General features: G+C 39.0%; 1 protein-coding gene across 1 annotated transcript; it reads right to left on the bottom strand.

Annotated features, from left to right (window-relative positions):
• Positions 1 to 2,955: 2,955 nt before the first annotated feature.
• Positions 2,956 to 3,731, bottom strand: LOC140781443 (uncharacterized). Its single transcript, XM_073127398.1, has 3 exons — positions 3,551 to 3,731; positions 3,255 to 3,398; positions 2,956 to 3,158 (listed from the first exon to the last, which is right to left on the bottom strand). Exons 1-3 carry the CDS (start codon positions 3,729 to 3,731, stop codon positions 2,956 to 2,958), a joined length of 528 nt encoding a protein of 175 aa, XP_072983499.1.
• Between the last annotated feature and the right edge of the window lie 17,606 nt (positions 3,732 to 21,337).

A 21,337-nucleotide genomic window follows, 5' to 3' on the forward strand; every position in this document is an offset into this window, starting at 1 on the left:
GAGATGAAGGTGGATAGTGGATGTGATTAAGGAAAGTAGACGAAAGGAACGAAGTTGTCGAGATTTCAAAGAAGAGGGGTGGCTCGACAGTCAAGGGGGATTAGAAGTTGGGTGAAATCTTGCCAACTATAAGGGTGGAAGGATGGTGAACAGGGAGGAGGGAGATTAGGGTAGATACATGATAGAGAGACAAGAAATCAATACTCCAATAGCATAATAAATTTGGCTACCATCCACATATATATAGAGGCTAGCCAACAAGTCCTAAAATAATATGTAACCTTAATTATAGAAAATATCTGCCGATCGCGTTTGAACGCGCTCGATCGCATTTGAACGTACAAAAGACGTTCTCTCGATGTGCGAACACGATGCAGGCGTTTGAACTTGGGCGTTCGATCTCGCCCGACTGCATTCGAATGCACAATGAACGTTCTCTGTATTTGCAAACTTGATGCAGGCATTCGCAAGGGCGTTCGAACGCAACCCCACCTGCGTTCGAACGCGACTTACAGGAGTTTTATTTTAATGAAAAATAAATAACTAACGCAATAAGAAAAGATCCTAACTAAACGTATCAGTGTACAATATAATTTTCAATAAACTTTCATCATCATAGCTCAATATATATAAAAATTCACATAGAAACCATGTTGCTAATGTCATATTTCACAAAGCAACATAGTATCGAGGGGTTTAGTCATCTAGCGGTATTATCCCCCATACATACTTGGCGACGCTGCATATGACCGATTGTCTATGGCCACCAGACTAAGAATCCCAATTATAGGCTCATCATCACCGCTCTAGTAAATCATCGCATAGAGCAGAATCATTACTTGTAGCTGAATCATCGTAGAGAGCAGGATCATCGCATATAGTGGGTAAGAGCTCACAGCTCAATAGACGCCCTGACCTTGCGTCCTCGGGTACCGCTAGAACTATAACCCTACCTCTCAATCATCTTACTAATATCATTCTAGACTAGTCCCAATCAGGGCTGTGTAATCACCTAAATGCTCTACCAGCTAATGACCTCAGGTATAGACTGCTAATATAATACTATAAAATACACTCTACCCATAACCCCGGGTTGAGTGGGTAAGAGGGGCACTGCCTAGTTGGGACTAGGCTAACAATGATACGTATATGTGGTGCCATGACTTCTATTATTTATTATATCATGATCATCAAAGTAACTTGTATTATAATTAAGAATGGGGTCTATCATACATATGCAATAAGTAGTAATTAATGCAAGTAAGAAATGACATATGTAAACATTATTCGTAGACTAATATATGATCTAACTCGCCTGAAATATCTCTGAAATATGTCCCTCTCTCCTAATCAGTTGACTCCTGCTTAATTTCGAGATCCTCTTCGCACAGTAATGAGTCTAATAATTTATAAGAAAAAAAAATAAACATAAGAATGATGAACTTACAGAACTAACTACATTGTTATATAAATTAAGTTTGATTTTCTAGGTCCGAGTGGGTGACTTGATCTTCAATTTATCCTTCCCTATTAATATATTATTTTGTATTAATTAAAAATGGTCATTTATTGTAAAATTAGAATTATCCATATTTGCAAATGTCAAAGATAATTGAAATGATTAATAAATTCAAATGCTTAATTTAATTATGTATTATCCTAAGTTATGTTAATAACATGATTGAGAAAAATCTAGAAAGGTAGCTAACATAAAGTTATAAAAAAAATGTTAAAAGACTAGCTAGCTTAGGATTCATAGGCTGGGTTGGGCTCAAGGCCCAATTAGTATTAATGTTGAGAAACTGGGCTATGGGCCCTACCCATAGCCCATTAGGCCCAATGATAGACTAGCTACAGATGTGGGCCACGACCCACATTGTAGTCTGCCTAGAAATTGGGTGGGCTGGGCTTAAAAGCCTAGTCCGCCACATAAACCACCAAAAAAATTGGGTGGACTGGGCTCACGAGCCCAATCCACCGCTGGCTACGGGCGTAGGCTACGGCCTACCTCGATAGTCCACAGAGGTCGGGTGGACTAGGATCACGAGCCTAATCCACCACTCACTACGGGCGTGGGCTGTCTGCTACGAGGTCTTCGGCTGCTCAGAAAGAGAAAAGAGAGAAAGAGGTGGAAGAGTGAGAGAGAGAGAGAGAGAGAGAGAGAGAGAGAGATTACAAAGCCAAGAAAGCCAAAGGGGGAGGGGTGTTGGAGTTTATATAAAGATGAGGGGGAGAGGGGGGCGGAGTGGAGTTCAATTCCACTCTGGTGCACTTCTCTCCCACCTCTCGCAACTAACTATGAGAGGTGGGGGAAGAAAGAGAATAAATGAGCGTACGCGCTAAGCGCGTGTGCTACGGTTAGAGTGCACGCGCATGGCACGTGCGCTTAAATTTTTTTATGGGTGTTACAACTACTCCCAACAAAATAAAAATTTCGTCCTCGAAATTACGTACCAGAGTTATCTAATAAGTGTGGATAAGTGGACTGGATCTCCTCCTCAAGCTCCTAAGAAGCTTCTTCTACACCATGATTTTGCGAAAGAACTTTGACCAGTGGTACATTTCTCCTCCGAAGCATCTTCATGCATGTATCAATGATCTGAATTGGCTGCTCCTCATAGGGCAAGTCCTTTATCCGAATAGGTTCCTTCTTTAACACATGGGAGGGATCATGTAAATATTTCCTCAATACTAACACATGGAAAATATTTGTGAATTTGGGACAACTCTGAAGGCAAATCCACACAATATGCAACTAACCCTATCCGCTCTAGTATCTCATAAGGTCCAATGTATCGAGGCTCAATTTGCCCTTCCTCCCAAATCAGACTACTTCTTTCCAGGGTGAGACCTTGAGGAAACCTCTATCCCCAACTAGAATTCTAGGCCTCGACGTTGACGATCAACATAGCTCTTTTGTTGACTCTAAGTCGCCCACAAATGCTCACGTACCTTTCAGACTTTATCAATGGTTTCCTGTATCAACTTTGAGCTATCTATCTTCCGCTCTCCCACTTCATTCCAACTGATAGGTGTCCAGTATCTCCGACCATATAAAGCCTCATAAGGAGGTATCCTTATGCTGGAGTGATAACTATTATTATAGGCAAATTCAATCAAAGGAAGGTGCCTATCCCAGCTAAGTCCAAAATCAGCAACTGAAGCATACAACATGTCCTAGAATGTCTGGATTGTTCGCTCTCACTAGCCGTCGGTCTGAGGATGATAAGCAGTGCTGAACTACAATTTGGTACCCAGAGATCTAGCAAATTGCTGCCACAATCTAGATGTAAATCTAGGGTCCCGATTTGAGGTGATAGAGATGGGAGCCTCGTGGCGAGCAAAGATCTCATCCCGAAATAAGGAAGCTCGCTGCTCCATGGAATCTGCGGTGTTAACTGAAAGAAAATGAGCAGACTTAGTCAACTGATCTACAACTACCCATAGTGATATGCTTCCACTTCCACTCAAGAATGGGTAGAGGTCTGAGAGTCCCAGCAGCTCTTTGGTGCTCAATTTTTATTTGCTGACAAGTCAGGCATCGAGATACAAACTTTGCTATGCACCTCTTCAATCCTAGCCACCAAGAAAGACCTGCGAACATCATGATACATCTTCGTCTCCCCAGGGTGGACGTTATAAGAGGTATGACGGGCTTCCTCCAAAATTTTCTTTCGGAGTTCACCCACATCTGGCACACAAAATCTATCTCCAAATCTCAAGGTTCCCATATCATCAATACGAAAACCCTCTTTGCCCGAACTTTGGACTTAGATATTTATATATTAACATGTTTATTTGATTAATACTATGATTAATCTCTGGTATAGATTATGTGAGCATAGAAATGTATCTATGCATGGCAGCCTGCTTGTTCTATTGTGTGCGTCGTGCTTGCCGTGTGGGCGTGTGGGCTTGCACGTGCCTGCGTCGGGTGAAGGCGTTACAATGAGAGTTGCTTAGTTGAAAGCCCCACCAGAAGTCTCGCATTTAGCTTTTGATTTTACTGAGGGGATAGTGGTACCTATGAAAAATAATATGTATTGAGCCAAGGACTGATCTGATCAAAATTAGTTGACCTACATGAGACAATAGCTTTGCCTTCCACTCGATTAATTTATTTTGAATTTGTCTACAACAAACCTGAAAGCCTCTGACTTGGATTTTGGATTCAGCAGATGACAACCTAGGTACTTATCTCCAACTTCTAATCTCTTCACTTGAACAGTAGAGAATATTAGTGAGCGCTGCACTTGGCTAGATAATATTTTTTGAATACAATTGCTGAGTTTTCAATGTTTATGGCTTGTTTAGAGGCGTTACAATATGCGCCAATAATATTCTTCAGGTTGGAGGCATTTTTTATTAAGGCTTTACAGAAAAGGGGGAGGGCGTCAGCAAACATCAAGTGTGTAACACTGGGATTTTCGCTAGTTGGTCTGATCCCTTGGATGTTACCAAGTTTGGCTTCATTCTTTAGCAAAAGAGATAACATATTTAATCCCAGGATGAATAAATATGAAGAAAGAGGACATCCTTGTCGCAGACCTCTAGTTGGGATGGTCCTCCCATTAGCTTCTCCATTGATCAAGGAGGAGAAAGTGAGGCAACTAATGACACGGCTTGAGAATATATCAGGTTTTAAACAGTCATGCAAAAAAACCCCCACTCCATTCGGTAAAATGCTTTTGAAAGATAAAGGACAAAACTTTTGCTGCTACATTTTGAATTCTTGATATGGAAAAGGTTTCAGTCATTATGCTATGACACGATTATATGCAATTTGTCTGCTTAGTACAAATGCATTCTACTATTTGGTTATCTATTTATCAAGAAAAGGGTTCAATCTTTGGGCTAAAATCACGTAAATTATGTATGTTACATTGGTCTGTATAATCCTCGGTGATGGAAGGATCGTCCCTTTTCAGAGTGGGAACAATATTGAATCTATTAAGACTAGGATCCATTATACCACTAAAAACGAAATTCCTAACTCCCTTACAAATTCCTTAATTCATAATCGACTAAAAGATTTATAGAATCGAGCGCTGACGGGGTGCTTTATTCAAACCCAGAATCTTGACGATAGTTTTTTTCTTAAACATATAATGTGGATTTAAGTCGACCAGATCAAGCCGAGCTCGGTTTTTGGTATGAGAGGAATTCGAGCCAGTTGCTGAGTCGGCTTGCTCGAACTCATTTCGAATCCGCGTCATAAACGTGTTACCTTGCCGGAAAAGGGTAAACCTGATGGGTTTAGGAGTCGGAGAAGTTACTCCGTCCGGCATTCTCCCCTTGTTATATATCAAGGCTAATGGCTCCCTGCCCTCTTCTTCTCCGTCCACTTCTTCCAATTTTTTCTCCCTCTCCTTCTCCGCTTCATCGTCTGAGCCATCCTCTAAGATCAAGATCGATGTCGGAGGAGAGCTCTCGTTCGGGGTTCCACCTCCAAGAAGACAACGCCGCCGTTGTTTCAGGAAACCCGCAAGAGGCGGAGAATTCGGCAAGAGCCGTGCTTCAGGTGGTCGCCGAGAAGGTTCCGAGGATGATCATCCGATTCGGTAGCCGGATCGTGAGGATCTTCCCGGGCACCGAGATCGGAGAGCCATCGTCTGCCAAGGCCAATGCCGTCGACGAGGAGCCGCCGAGGAAGAGGATGAAGCTGCCGCCAAAGCCAAAGCCTCGTCGAGTCCTTTCTCCTTCTCATTACGACGAGGGTTTGGCGACGCTACGGCGCCTTGGCATCGAGGACCCGACGTGGATTCTCGGGAAATCCCTCTCCGAAAGCGACGTCTCCGGCGGGCAGAGCCGTCTTCTTCTACCGGGTATGAGGGTCATGCAGACGCCCCTCCTGGAGATGATGAGTCCGGGAGAGATGGAGCTGACAAATGACAAGATGAAGGGACTTCCGGTGACGGTTCTTGATGAATCTGGTCGAGAATTCGAGATGGTGTTCAAGTACCTCAACTGCAACGGCAGCTACCGCCTCATCGGCCAATGGGGCGTGTTCGTCGGATGGAATCGCATGAGAGCCCGTGACGAGATCCAGATGTGGGCCTTCCGGCGTCGACGGAGCAATGACGAGGAGGTTGATGGGCTCGGACTGGCTCTTCTCAGGAGTACAACGGTAGACGAGTGGGATGCAGCGGAGGGTTTGCTGCTGCTCAAGACTTGAGCTAAAATTTGATCGACCCACCTTTTTGTTCCATTCATTCATTTAAATTCTACTCTATCGGGTTCGGATCGTTGTCTGTTGTTATGTTTCTATTTAGCTTTATTCTGTACATCCGTTAATTCTATCTAGTTCAAATGTCACTCATTTTTTATTATTATATCAAGTGTCACTCATATTGGTGGACTATATAAAATAAAGATTTTCAGGGGAAATATTTTTCAATTCTCTATTAATTTTTCATTCTTTCATAACCCATCAGATCGGTGTAGGTTTTCTCTCCTCTGGGTATACTCCTACTTCCATTTTTACACGGTAGCAATTGTGTGTGGGTATGATCAGTAGAACTTTGACTAAATATTTGTAGTGTTCAATGCTGCAGAATAGTGGCAGCACTGTCCATATAATAAGTCAACGAAAGGATAAATGGTGCAGAAATATGCAATTAGATTCAGCAAAAACTGGTAGTGAAAGTGAGATACTCTCTGTTTAAAAGCTTATGAGCAAATATAAACAAGTACATCTGTTGCTCAAAGCATACACATTAACATAAATCTTTCTATCGTTCAGCATTAAAAGAAGTCCATGATTACTCCCAAAAATATCCAAAGTAAGTATCAAGCGTGATTAACATTGGGGGAATCTAACAAATAACGAATATAACGTTTACACACTCAGTAGTGTCAAGACTGCAGTTTGTCTCCTATGGGGTCATCCATAAGGAAGAAACATTGATGTTTAATACAAGCATACACATGGAGAATGGGAGGGGAACAAACCTAAATTATTTAACTTGCAACTTTGGCCATAAAAAAACCAGATATACAACATAGTTTTGTTGATCCAGGATGTTCTCTTGTCCACACCAATAGTTGTAATAACTATACCGATCTGAAAGTACCAGATTTCCAAAGCCAAACAAATCCATATCCCAAACAACGAAGGAACCCAGACCACTCACTCAGCTCATTCATTGATACCAAGATATACACGTAGAATAGTGGAGCTTCATGCCGGACTGTTGTAGTTAGCGACACCAGATAGTGGGGCTCAGTTGCATTACATAGATTGCAATGGTTCCACCATATCCACGTCAAACATATTCTTGAAAAGCCCCATTCCATTTGGGCTCTCGACAAGGTTGTGGCGACTGCTGACTAATCCGACAAACACAATCAATCAGAAGTACTGCATTACCATGATAGGATATAGCTGCAGTATGGTTGACAAATTTAAAAAATATCAGGATGTAAATGAAAAAAAAAGAAAAGCAGAAAATCCAGGATAATGAGGACATACTTATCAGAATGCTCTTCTGCAACATTGTAGTCTTTCAGACAAGAATCTTCTGCTTGAATTTGGTTCTAAGAATAGACAGTCTCCTCTGAAGAGGTAATTTCTCATCCTTCATCCCCATTTTATCCAAATAGAAAACAATCTTCTTTAAGGTGATCATTACTTCTTCACTTTCATAGCCCGTCTCTTTCTCTTGAATGCTCAGAATCGTTTTCAGTTTATCCAATATATCTCTGTCATCCTTTTCTAATCTTGCCTGAATAGACACTAGGCAGTCAAGGGCTTCACTTGCAGAGGATGAAATGCATATATCAGTTACTACCATAAGCTATTGTTATCTTCCACAATAATTAAGCTGATAACTAGAAATTTTCAGTTGAGAATGGGTAGTAATTGTTCTACTTAGAAAACACAGTTGAATAACAAGATAACACAATTGAATATCTACTTTGAGATTATCAACTGCTGTCTAGCATTGTTGGTTCCAGAGTGCAGTTTTTCCGTATATGTTTCTGCATTGAATTTCCAAGTTCTCTATGGTTTGGTCTATGTGGAACCCTTCACAAGTAATGCCAAACTAAAGAAAGAAACTAATCACTCTCAAAGCACATGACAAAATTCGAGGGTAAACTAATGTATGACTATTTCATAAGAAAAAAGAAGTAATTAAAAGTATACCAAATAAATGACTATACGTGAGATTCAAATATCAGTGGATAGTATCAAATGGTTTGATGGAAGAAATTGTACTAATGCCAAAAGGAAGGCGACTTTGCTTAGCCAATGGACAAACGTTGCAACTTTCATTATTTGCATGAGAAAAAAAATTTGAAAAATTCTAGGCAATAAAGTTTAGATGAGAGGGAGATATGTGACCCAAGAGATTGTGCTAGAGGACGGTGGAGGATATGATAAGGTTGCAGGTGGATTAATTCTTGAAGGTAAAGGGTGAAATGGTGGATTGTTCCATCGCTAGAGCCATCAAATAGTATAGTCTGTTGTGCATCTTACCCAAATCAATCGTCCTCCTTATATTCAGATCTTGCGAAATACACCAGTAATGAGAAAAAGTCAATGAACAATTTAAATTCCTGGTCAATCAGCTAACAGAAAGAAGATCCACTTTAAATGAAGGTACTGATAGGACATCTTGTAAAGTATATGTAGATATTAGAGGCATAGATCATTTTGCAATAATTTTCACCTTTTCTCCACTAGGCGACAATACAGGGGATAATAAATCTGTCTTGCTCATACTCATACTTTTGGAGGAAGAAATGATGTGATTTGTGGCTCCACTATTAATAATCCAATTGTAGAAAGTTGATTTAGACAAACTTAATTTGGTAATTGAGTTGACCTTATGATTAGAGCTACATTCATTCTATTTTTTTAGAAGATCATTTAGCTGTTGCATTTGGGCTTCTGTTAATGTAATATTAGGTTAGCCATTGTCTGAGCCCACCAGGTTTGCAGCATGTGTAGTAGAGGAGTTGGGCCGATTAGGGCCCGAATTAAACTTTGCCTTTGTATTGCTTGAGTGGTAGCCATGTAATTTGAAGTATTTTTGGACCTAATGCCCCACTTCATTAAAATTGGTGCAATATGGGCGGTCTGCCTGAAGCGGTGCGACCTGAGATGGAATCAAATTTCTGCCCCAAGCCTCGACCCAGATTAAAAGAATCTCGATTTCGGAATTCCTATTGTGAATCACGAACGACCAATGAATTATTCTTCTTCTTCGGCATTGGTGAGTTGTTCTTGCTACGGACCACGCCCACAGCGATAGCGGATGCATCGCTGGGAATCGAGGATGACTCGATGAGACACTACTTCTCTTCTTCGGCAATCGAGGAGTATGCCTCTTGGACTGACGATGAAGGCTTCATCAATAGGATTTGTCCACGAATGGCATTGTAAGTCTCGTTCAATGCCAACAAGAACTGCATTAACTTCTGTTGTTCAGTTTGGGGTCTATCATAGTGAGTGCCTAACTCGTCCCACAATGTCTTTAACTTGATGTAGTAGGAAGAGATAGATAGTTATGGTCCTGTTTAAGAAGAGCAATATCCCTCTATATTTCAAAGACATGAGTAGGATTACGTTGTGAAAATCTATCGTATAGATCTTCCCAGACCTCACGAGCAGTGGAATAGTAATTGATACTATCGGTGATTTATAGGCTACAGGTATTGAGAATCCAGGAGTAGATTATACCATTGCATCGTGACCAAGTCAAGTAACCCTAAGGATCGTCAATTTCGAATGGGGCTGAGATGGAACCATCAATGAATCCGAGTTTGTTTCTGGTGTTCAGAGCTCATTTCATCGATTTCCTTTAGTCGAAATAGTCAACTCCCTTGAGAGATTTGGAGACAACAACCTATTATATTTATATTTTATATAACTATTTTTAGCATCTTATTATTATCTACTACTTTATATAAAATGAAATACTAAGCATACATATTATTTTTGTGTAATAGGATAATGGCTATTTTTCATATAATTTATGATTAATTAAATAAGAGTAAGTATCACAAAATAATTATTAATAAGATTATATTTACAATTATATTTTTGTTAAATCATATATATGTAATCGTTGTTGGTTATTTACAAAAAAAAAGATAAATTACTATATACTTATTACTTATTTTATAATTAGCAAACTATGATTTTTCTTAAATAAATATAAATTATGATGATAGTATATTAATATTATCACAATTAAATTTATCATATAAATCTAATTAATTTTAAACCTAATAAAATATCATATGTTACCCGAACGGATTATAATTGGATAAATGACTAACTTTATGTTACTTAGACATTTTCAGATCCCGAACCCCTTATGTGAGACCCTATAGACTCTATTAGTGATGAATTTACTATTGGTTGGCAGATATAAGAGATACATGTTTTGTATATTCTAATCAGATGGTGTGTAGTCTTATCTCTTAGACGCTTTTCTTAAATTATGATATATTATATAATTATGTATTTGCATATTTTGGCCTCCAGCATGATTATATGATCTTATCTAGAGATGATTTTAGTTGAGTACATTTTATCATGCATATAATTAGATTGATTTGGGATATTTATATGTTGGTTATATATAGAGAGATGATTGTATATGATTATACTGTTATCACTTTATGATGAGATGATCTTTAGAATAAGCATGCATGTAACAGGCTAGCATGAGTATGCATATGATAGATGTATGGTTCAAGATTGCATCACATTATATCTCTTTTGACTCCTCTTTCACCTAAATTTCTAATATGCATGATTTGTTATAGTATTGGATAAAATGCATATGATCTATCATTTAGAATGAAAACATAAAATATAATTGATAGGATAGTTGATAAAAAGCATGAAAATACCCGAGTGGGCGAGAGGGTTAGGACGCGTTTAGTGAATGATTGATCACTCGACGTTGTTGCGATTCTATGACCTTACATCCAAGGTTGTTAGTCTGTGTGCGCAGTAGACATTCAGACACATGCTATTCACTAGGGCATATGTGGCCACTTATCTTCATGTATTTATATCAGCTAGAAGGGTGCCCAGTTGGGATAGATGTTGATACCCTTTGCGGATGGCAGGGTATGATTATGATTAAGATACCATTTACGGATGGCAGAGTATGCTCTGAGTTTTCGGGTATGTTGATGAGACTGGATACTAGGTGTTGACTATGTATAGTCATCTAGTATGATGATATTATTTAGAGTCAATATTGATAACTGAGATATTGACAAATGTATATGATATCATTATCATCTGATATACCTAATTATTGAGTAGTCATTATGCATTATATGTGGTGGCATTTGATATCATAACATGATCATAGTCAGCATGCATCATATATGTCATGTTGAGAGAGTTATGATAATTGTATGATATGGAGATTTATTTATACATTGTCTAGAATTATATATTTGATCAGTTAGGACATGATATCTAATATACATTTATATATTATTGAGGATATATTTATATACTCATTCATAACATGATGCTCTTTTTTATTTATATTATCTAATACATTATTTACTCTCTATTTGACATCACTGATTCAAGGTAAGTTCTATTCATTGAGCATTTAGCTTATGACTCTCTTTATTTTCTTTTCTAATCCTCTCAAATATGTGGTACATGATAACAGCTTGATATATCTTGAAAAGATATTTAGAGTAATAATGAGATGAGCTATAGATGCGAGACAATACAGATGATAGTTTATATAGTGATTGAGTTGTACTAGTATTTGATATTTGTACTCCATTGTATTAGATTATGATTTATATAATACATGTCAAATTATAGTGTACTCACGTATTAGTTGTTTTAGTTGTATCTTGATAGTTTGTCGTGGCCTGTATGAGTCCTGCTAGATTATGTAGTGGTCTATTGTATATTATTATAGACTTAAATATTCAGATATTAACATATTTATTTTATTAATAGTATGATTTATTTGGTGATGGATTATCTGAGCATAGATATGTTAGTAGATTTTATTTGATAATATCATAATTATATGAGCATAGGAGTCTCACATTAAGCTTTTGATTTTACTGAGGAGAGACTTAAGAAAGATAGTGGTACTTATGAAGAATAATACTATCGAGCTAAGGACCAATTTGATCAAAATTAGTTGACCTGCATGAGACAATAGCTTTGCCTTCCACTCGATTAATTTATTTTGAATTTGTCCACAACAAACCTGAAAGCCTGTGACTTGGATTTTGGATTCAGCATATAACCTAGATACTCAACTCCAACTTCTAATCCCTTTACTTGAACGGTAGAGAATATTAGTAAGCGCCGCACTTCGTTAGAGAATTTTTTTGAATACAAATGCTGAGTTTTTCATGTTTATGGCTTGTCTAGAGGCTTTCCAGTATGCACTAATAATATTTTTCAGGTTGGATACATTTTTGATTGAGGCTTTGCAGAAAAGGAGGAGGTCGTCAGCAAACATCAAGTGTGTGACACTGGGATCTCCCTTGTTACCAAGTTTGGCTTCATTCTTTAGCAAAAGAGATAACATATTTAATCCCAGGATGAATAAATATGAAGAAATAGGACATCCTTAATGTGAGGCAACTCATATCGTGGCTTGAGAATATTTAAGTTTTAAATAGTCATGCAAACACTCTCTCTCTCTCTCTCGCTCTTTCTCCCCCTTTCTCGCTCCATATCTCTCTTTCTCTCCCTTTCTTTCTCTTTTTCTCTCGGGTTCGTCGGAACCGAGCCACCGGCGAAAGGTCAGCCGCTAGCTGGCCGTAGCGGGACGAGCCCCTCCCTGCTAGCCCTGTCCCCTCCGCATCCCTTCCCTCTCTTCTTCTTTCTTTCTTTCTTTCTTTCTTCTTCTTTTCTTCTTTTTCTTCTTCTTCCTTAGTTTCTCCTCCTCTTCTACAATAGTGTTGGGCTCGGCCCAACACTGTAGCAGACAGTGCTAGGCTAAGCCTAGCACTGTAGCAAGAGGAGGTTGCTCCCTCTTATTATTTTTTATTACTAATTAATTATTTTATTTTTAAAAATTAAGGTAAATTTGTTCATTTAGATAATTACTTATTTTGATAATTCACACTCACTAGTATAATTATTAGCTAAGCATTTTAGGATAAGAATTTTATTAATTATAATTATACATATTTGCATATAAATTTTATTTATTGTTTAGTTATTATTTATCATATTAATACATGTAGCCTTATTAATAATAATCTTATATTTATATTTTATATAACTATTTTTAGCATCTTATTATTGTCTACGATTTTGTATAAAATGAAATGTCAAGCTTCCATATTATTTTTGTATAATAGGATAATGGCTATTTTTCATATAATTTATGATTAATTAAATAAGAGTAAGTATCAATAAATAATAATTAATAAGATTATATATATAATCCTTGTTGCTTATTTACAAAAAAGAAGATAAATCATTATATACTTATTACTTATTCTATAATTAGCAAACTAGGATTTTTATTAAATAAATATAAATTATGTTAATAGCATATTAATATTATCACAATTAAATTTATCCTATAAATCTAATTAACTATAAACCTAATAAAATATCATATTTTGCTCGAACGGATTATAATCGGACAAACAACTAACTTTATGTTACTTAAACATTTTCAGATCCCGAACCCCTTATGTGAGACCCCGTGGACTCTTTATTGATGAGTTGACCCTCGGTTGGCGGATATAAGAGATATGTGTTTTGTATCTTCTGATTAGAGGTGAGTAGTGTTATCTCCTAGATTTTTTTTTCAAATTAGGTTATATTATATATTATATATTATGTACATGCATGTTTTGGCTTCCAACATGATTATATGATTTTATCTAGAGATGATTAGAGTTGAACATATTTATCATGCATGTAATTAGACTAATCTTGAATATTTGTATAATGATGATATATAGAGATGATTAGAGATGACTATACTGTTATAATTTTATGTCTAGTTGATCTGTAGCATGAGTATGCATGTGATACATGTACCATTAGATATTTTATCGCATCATATGTTTCTTTTGACTCTTTTTCTACCTAAATTTTTAATATGCATGATTTCCTATAGTACTGAATAAAATATATATAATTTATGATTTAGAAGGAAAGCATAAAATCTAATTAATATAATAATTGATGGAAAGCATGAAGATACTCGAGTGGGCGTGAGGGTTATGACGTACTTGGTGGATGATTGGTCACTCGACATAGTCGCAATCCTGTAGCCTTACGTCCGAGGTCGTTAGTCTGTATGCGCAGTAGACATTCAGACACATGTCGTTCGCTAAGGCATATATGGCAAGTTATTCTCACGTGTTTCTATCAACTAAAATGGTGCTCGGTCTAGATAGATGTTGATACTATTTGACTGATCTTGAATATTTGTATAATGATGATATATAGAGATGATTAGAGATGACTATACTGTTATAATTTTATGTCTAGTTGATCTGTAGCATGAGTATGCATGTGATACATGTACCATTAGAGATTTTATCGCATCATATGTTTCTTTTGACTCTTTTTCTACCTAAATTTTTAATATGCATGATTTGCTATAGTACTGAATAAAATATATATAATTTATGATTTAGAAGGAAAGCATAAAATCTAATTAATATAATAATTGATGGAAAGCATGAAGATACTCGAGTGCGCGTGAGGGTTATGACGTACTTGGTGGATGATTGGTCACTCGACATAGTCGCGATCCTGTAGCCTTACATCCGAGGTCATTAGTCTGTATGTGCAGTAGACATTCAGACACATGTCGTTCGCTAAGACATATATGGCAAGTTATTCTCACGTGTTTCTATCAACTAAAATGGTGCTCGGTCTAGATAGATGTTGATACTATTTGCAGATGGTAGAGTATGCTCTAAGCATTCGAGTATGTTGATGAGATTGAATACTAGGTGTTGATTATGCACAGTGGTCTAGTATGATGATATTATACCGAGATGTCATTGATGACTGAAAAGTTGAGAAATATATATGATTTTCTTATCATCTGATATACCTAATTATCGAGTGGTCAATATACATCATATAAAACACCCACTTCCAAAAATCACGTGTTTCTCATGTGGAGAGATCCACGTGATTCTCACAAGTCTATACACAAATTTTAAGCATAAAAACCCTCGTAGGGGCTAAAGTCCAACTAGGAATAATAGAATAAACAATACTAATAGGAAAACAAATTTGCTACTCCTCGATATCCGTATCCTTCATAATTAGCTCTAAAATATTTTCACCAAAATGGCAGTGAGCACAGGGCCCAGCAAGTATAATCTAATAGTAATCTATAAATATTATATTACATATTACATAAAAATGCATAACCATAATTATGAACATATAAAGTAAATGTGTACAATATAATTTTCAATAAACTTTCAGTATCATAGCTCAATATATATATATATATATATAAATCAACACAGAAATCGTGTCACTAATGTCATATTTCACAAAGCAACATAGTATCGAGGGGGATTACTCATCTAGCTGTATTATAGCTCATACATGTATAGCGACACTACATATGACCAGTTGTTTATGGCCATCAGACTAAGGACCCCAGTTGTAGGCCTATCATCACCGCTCTAGTATATCATCGCACAGAGCAGAATCATCGCATATAGCGGGTAAGAGCTCACAGCTCGATAGATACCCTGACCTTATGTCCTCGGGTACTGCTAGAACTATAATCCTACCTATCAATCATCTTACTAATATCATTCTAGACTAGTCTTCAACTAGGGTGAGAGGGGCACTATCTAGTTGGGACTAGACTAACAATGATACGTGCATGTGGTGCCATGACTTCTATTATTTATTATATCATTATCACCAAAGTAACCTGTATTATAATTAAGCATGTGCCTATCATACATATGCAATAAGTAGTAATTAATGCAAGTAAGAAATGACATATGTAAACATTATTCGTAGACTAATATAAGATCTAACTCGTTTGAAATAACTCTAAAACTTGTCTCACTGTCCTAATCAGTCAGCTCCTGCTGAATTTCGAGATCCTCCTCGCATAGTAATGAGTCTAATAATTTATAAAAAAAAATAAACATAAGAATGATGAACTTATAGAACTAACTACCTTGTTGTATAAATTAAGTTTGATTTTCTAGGTCTGAGTAGGTGACTTAGTTTTCAATTTATCATTCCCTATTAATATATTATTTTTTATTAATTAAAAATGGTTATTTATGGTAAAATTAGAATTATCCACATTTGTAAATGTCAAAGATAATTAAAATGATTAATAAATTCAAATGCCTAATTTAATTATGTATTATTGTAAATTATGTTAATAACATGATTAAGAAAAATCTAGAAAGGTAGCTAACAAAAATTTATAAAAAAAAATGTTAAAAGACTGGCTAGCTTAGGATTCACAGGCTGGGCTGGGCTTAAGGTCCAGTCAACATTAATGTTGAGAAAGTGGACTACGGGCCTACCCACAGCCCATTAGGCCAAATGATAGGCTAGTTATAGGTGTGGGCCACGGCCCACATTGTAGCCTGCCCAGAAATTGGGTGGGCTGGGCTTAAGAGCCTTGTCCACCATACAAACCACCAAAAAAATTAGGTGGACTAGGCTGAGCCCAATCCACCTCTAGCTACGAGTGTGGGCTGCAGCGCACACCGTAGCCCATAGAGGTTGGGTGGACTGAGCTCACGAGCCCAGTCCACCGCTGGCTATGGACGTGGGCTTCGGCCTACCCCCCCCGTAGGCCACAGAGGTTGGGTGGAAACCACTGGCTACAAGCGTGGGCTGCAGCCCAATCCCGTAGCCAACACAAGCTGGTGGGGGTTGATCAACCCTCACCCAGCTCAGGCTTCTTTTTCTCTTGGAATAGAGAGATGGAGTTGCTGCTGCTGGCGATCCCGATCATCGACAGCCAAGCTCCACTGGCCCCCCTAATTTCGACGAGGTCGACTTGAGTTGCAGCCTAGTTTGAACCATCGGCTAGTGTGGCCGATTGTGAGGAGTGAGGAACTCCATTGTTGGCGGCTAAGGAGCATCCTAATTTAGTAAAAACGGGCTCGAAGCCCTCATCTCGAGTACCCACCTCTTCCATGTGAAGAGGTGAGTTAATCGAGGCTGACGAGCGAGGCCACCACTGCCGGTGATGGCTGCTAGTGACCAAGGAACTCGGCGGTGGGAGGCGACATTGCATCGCCTCCCACGAGAAATGCATAACCATAATTATGAACATATCAAGTAAATGTGTATGGTAGGTTCTCGAACTAAAGATAGGCTATGCAACGATCCATTCAAGATCTGGATGTATTACAGGAATCGTTTCGCGTAACCGTGGAAAAATGTTCTTAAGATATTCTCCGGTAGTCAGAAAATTATGAAACCAATTAGGTTAGATCCATAACTTCTCGATCGGGAACTTTCATATTTATGCCCTTCGCAGAATTGAACTGTATAAGAGACAAAAACATAGAATAATATGGGTGATGGTAGTGGTGACGGGTGGAGTGGATGTTAGGGTTATAAATGGGTATGGAGATGAAGGTGGATGGTGGATGTGATTAAGGGAAGTAGACGAAGGGAACGAAGTCGTGAAGATACCAAAGATGAGGGGTGACTCGACAGTCGAGGGGGATTAAAAGTTAGGAGAAACCTTGCCAACTATAGAGGTGTAAGGATGGTGAAGAGGGAGGAGGTAGATTAGGGTAGATAGATGATAGAGAGGCAAGAAATTAATATTCCAATAGCTTAATGAATTTGGCTGCCATCCACATATATATAGAGGCTAGCCAACAAGTCCTAAAATAATATGTAACCCTAATTCTAGAAGATTTCCGCTGATCGTGTTCGATTGCGCACGATCGCATTCAAACGCACAAAAGACTTTCTTTGTATGTGCGAACGCGATGCAAGCTATGGCTACGATCATAAACTTGCTTCATGCGGTTTTGAGCAAGTTTAAGATGAGCATGCAATCTCCTCAATGTGGCATCTCTATCCATCAACGCTAAGTCCACCGAAGTCTAATATGCAGATGCCACTGGATCATAAGCACGTAACGTCGGAGCCGTGCGTCCAAACACCACCTCAAATGGAGTCATGTCAATGCTTCTATGGTAGGCGGTGTTATAAGACCACTTCGCCCACGGTAAGAACTCCAACCATCGTCTCGACATTTCTCTAACAAAGCACCTCAAGTACTGCTCAATGCTTCGATTGATCACCTCGGTTTGGTCGTTCGTCTGTGGATGGTAGGCCGAATTGAAGTTCAATTGAGTCCCCTACAATATGAAAAACTCCATCTAAAAGTCTCTCATAAATACACGATCATGATCCGAGACAATCGTGAGTGGCATGCCGTGTAACCGAGCAACATCTCTAGCAAAAATTTCAGCCACCGACTTGACTGAAAATGGATGTGATAATGCCGAAAAGTGTGCATACTTGCTCAATCTATCAACCACCACAAAGATAACGGAATAACCACATACCAGCGAAATACCCTCTATGAAATCCATAGAAATATCTTCTCAAACACAGTCCGGTATAGGTAATAGTGTAATAATCCGGCCGGTTTCAATGTGGTTGTCTTAGCTCTTTGACAGACTTCGCAAGCATGAACAAAACTCCTCACATCCTGCCTTAATCCTGACCATGTGCAACTTTGAGATATCCTCCTATAAGTCATCAAGATACCCTCATGACCAGCCTCTAGAGTTTGGTGGAAGTGCTCCAATAATTTCTACCGCAATCCTTCATATGTGGGCACTCTAATGCATCCGCTGTCCAGTAGCAAACCGCCTCGATTCTCCAACACTCAAAACATTTGGGTCAGATGTACATGCATACCTCAGCTCGTCAAGGAAGGAAAATATAGGAGAAGAATAGGCTAGAAACTCGGCGGTATCGGATTGGCGCGATAGTGCATCCGCCGCTCTATTTTCCACTTGTATTGTATTTCATAATCATACCCCAACAATTTTGTGAACCATCTCTACTGTGCCGGAGTATGTATACGTTGTCCTATAAAGTATAGAAGACTCCATTGATCGGTTGGTATAATGAATCATTTACCGATCAAATAAGACCTCCAATTTGTCACCGCATGCAGAATTCCTAACATCTCTATCTCATAAGTCGATAATTACTGAGATTTTTGTGACAAAGTCTGTAACACCCATGTATAAAAAAAATAAAAATTTAGCGCACGCGCCAGGTGCGTGCACTCTAATTGCTAGCGCACACATTTGGCACGTGCGCCGACTGTTTCTCCTTCTCCCCCACCTCTCGCAGTTAGTTGCAAGAGGTGGGAGAGAAGTGCGCCGGAGTGGAGCTAACTCCACTTCGCTTCGCTCTGCGCCTCATCTCTATTTAAACTCTGTCACCTCTCCCCCTTCGAGTTTTGGGACTCTTCACAACCTCTCCTTCTTGCTCTTCCACCTCGTCCTTTCTTTCTTTTCCAAGCCACCGAAGACCCTGTCGCGGACAGCAGGCCACCGGAGCGCCGACAGCCAACCAAAATCCTCTCAACTCAATTTACGGGTTAGCCTCCATCTCCCCTTTAGTTTAATTTGAATTTTTGCCTAGTAAATCATGATTAATTATGAATATATTTCATTACTTCCTTCGCCGGAGAAATTCGTCGGCCGACGACTTTAGGCCGACTACCCATCAGTCCGGGAGGTTTCCCCATTCCAGCCCCTTGTTGTGGGTACTCAATTTGGGTACCCACAGGGCGTGAGGGAGGCGATGCCATTTCGCCTCCCACTGCCGAGTTAATTGGACTCAGGCAGCCACCACCGGCGGTGGTGGCCTAGCTCGTCAGCCTCGATTGACTCACCTCTTCACATGGAAGAGGTGTCTACTCGAGATGAGGGCTTCGAGCCTATCTTTCACTACACTAGGGAGCTCCATTGGCCGTCGGCCATGGAGTTCCTCAGCTCTCTCGAATCGGCCACACTGGTCGATGGTTCAAGCTCACCTGTAACCTAAGTCGACCTCGTCGACTTGGGGAGCCGATGGTGCTATGCTGCCGACGACGGGGATCACCGGCAACAGCACCACTTTTCTTCTCCTCTTTTTTCTTCTCTTGGAAGGAGACATTAAGAAGGGGTGGGGGTTGGGCCAAACCCCATTGCGTCCTCCTCTAGGTTCTGGGGTGGGCCTCAGCCCACGCCCACAAGCCTTTTCTAAGGCCTCGATGGACTACGCTCTAGAGCCCAGTCCACCACCTTAGAGTCTAGTGGACTGTGGTAGGCCCACAGCCCACCTCCTCACCCTTCGCGTCCTCATCTAGGCTATGGGGTGGGCCACAGCCAACACCCACAACCTTTTCTAAGGCCTCGGTGGACTGGGCTCTGGAGCCCAGTCCACCACCTTAGAGTCTAGTGGGCTGCGAGCAGCCCACCTCCTCACCTCGTTGGATTGGGCTCTAGAGCCCAGTCCACCACCTTAGAGTCTTGTGGGCTGCGGTAGACCCGCAGCCCACCACCTCACCTTGTTGGACTTGGCCCTTGAGTCCAGTCCAATACCCCCTTAGAACCTAGTGGGCTTGCGATAGGCCCGTCCACCACCTCTAGTCTAGTGGGCTGCAGGTAGGTCAGCAGCCCACTTTCGCACCTAAGCAATGCTGGGCCTTGAGCCCAGCCCAACTTTTGGACCATAGAGTAATTATTATTAGTCTTTTATTTTCTTAATTTTTGTTAGCTATATTTATTGTATTTTTCTCAACCATGTTATTAATAAAATTAGGGTCAATACATAATTAAAATAGGTATTTGAATTTAGTAGTCTTTTCAATTATCTTCGACACTTGCAAATGTGAATGACTCTAATTTTACCATAAATGACTATTTTTAAATTAATACAAAACAATATATTTGGACCTAGAGAATCAAACTTAATTGATACAACAAGGTAGTTAGTCCTATAAGTTCATCTCTCTTATGTTTATTTTATCTATAAATTATTAGACCCATTACTGTGTGGGGAGGATCTCGAAATTCAGGAGAGACCGATTGATTAGGAGAGAGAGACGGATTCCAGAGATATTCTAAGCGAGTAGCACCCTATATTAGTCTACGAAAAATGTATACTTATGTCATTTCTTACCTGCATTAATTAAATGCCATTTCTTATTTGTAATAATTACATGTTATTTCATACTTGTATTAATTAAATGTCAATTCTTACTTGCATTATTTACTACTTATTGCACATGTATGATAAGCTCTATGCATTGTTTATAATACATGTTATTTTGATGATCATGATATAATAAAAAAAAAGGTCATGGCACCACGT

This window comes from Typha latifolia, chromosome 2 (assembly GCF_019914945.1).
Source record: "Typha latifolia isolate L0001 chromosome 2, TyphaL0001v2, whole genome shotgun sequence".
NCBI lineage: Eukaryota > Viridiplantae > Streptophyta > Magnoliopsida > Poales > Typhaceae > Typha > Typha latifolia.

Excerpts from the sequence above, each read along its gene's own strand:
- LOC140781443 (XM_073127398.1), bottom strand. The coding sequence starts at position 3,731 with ATGGGAACCTTGAGATTTGGAGATAGATTTTGTGTGCCAGATGTGGGT. Across the intron at positions 3,399-3,550 it reads AGAGGTGCATAGCAAAGTTT|TTAACACCGCAGATTCCATG; the intron begins GTATCTCGATGC and ends ATTTTCTTTCAG. Across the intron at positions 3,159-3,254 it reads GCAATTTGCTAGATCTCTGG|TTGCTGATTTTGGACTTAGC; the intron begins GTACCAAATTGT and ends TGTATGCTTCAG.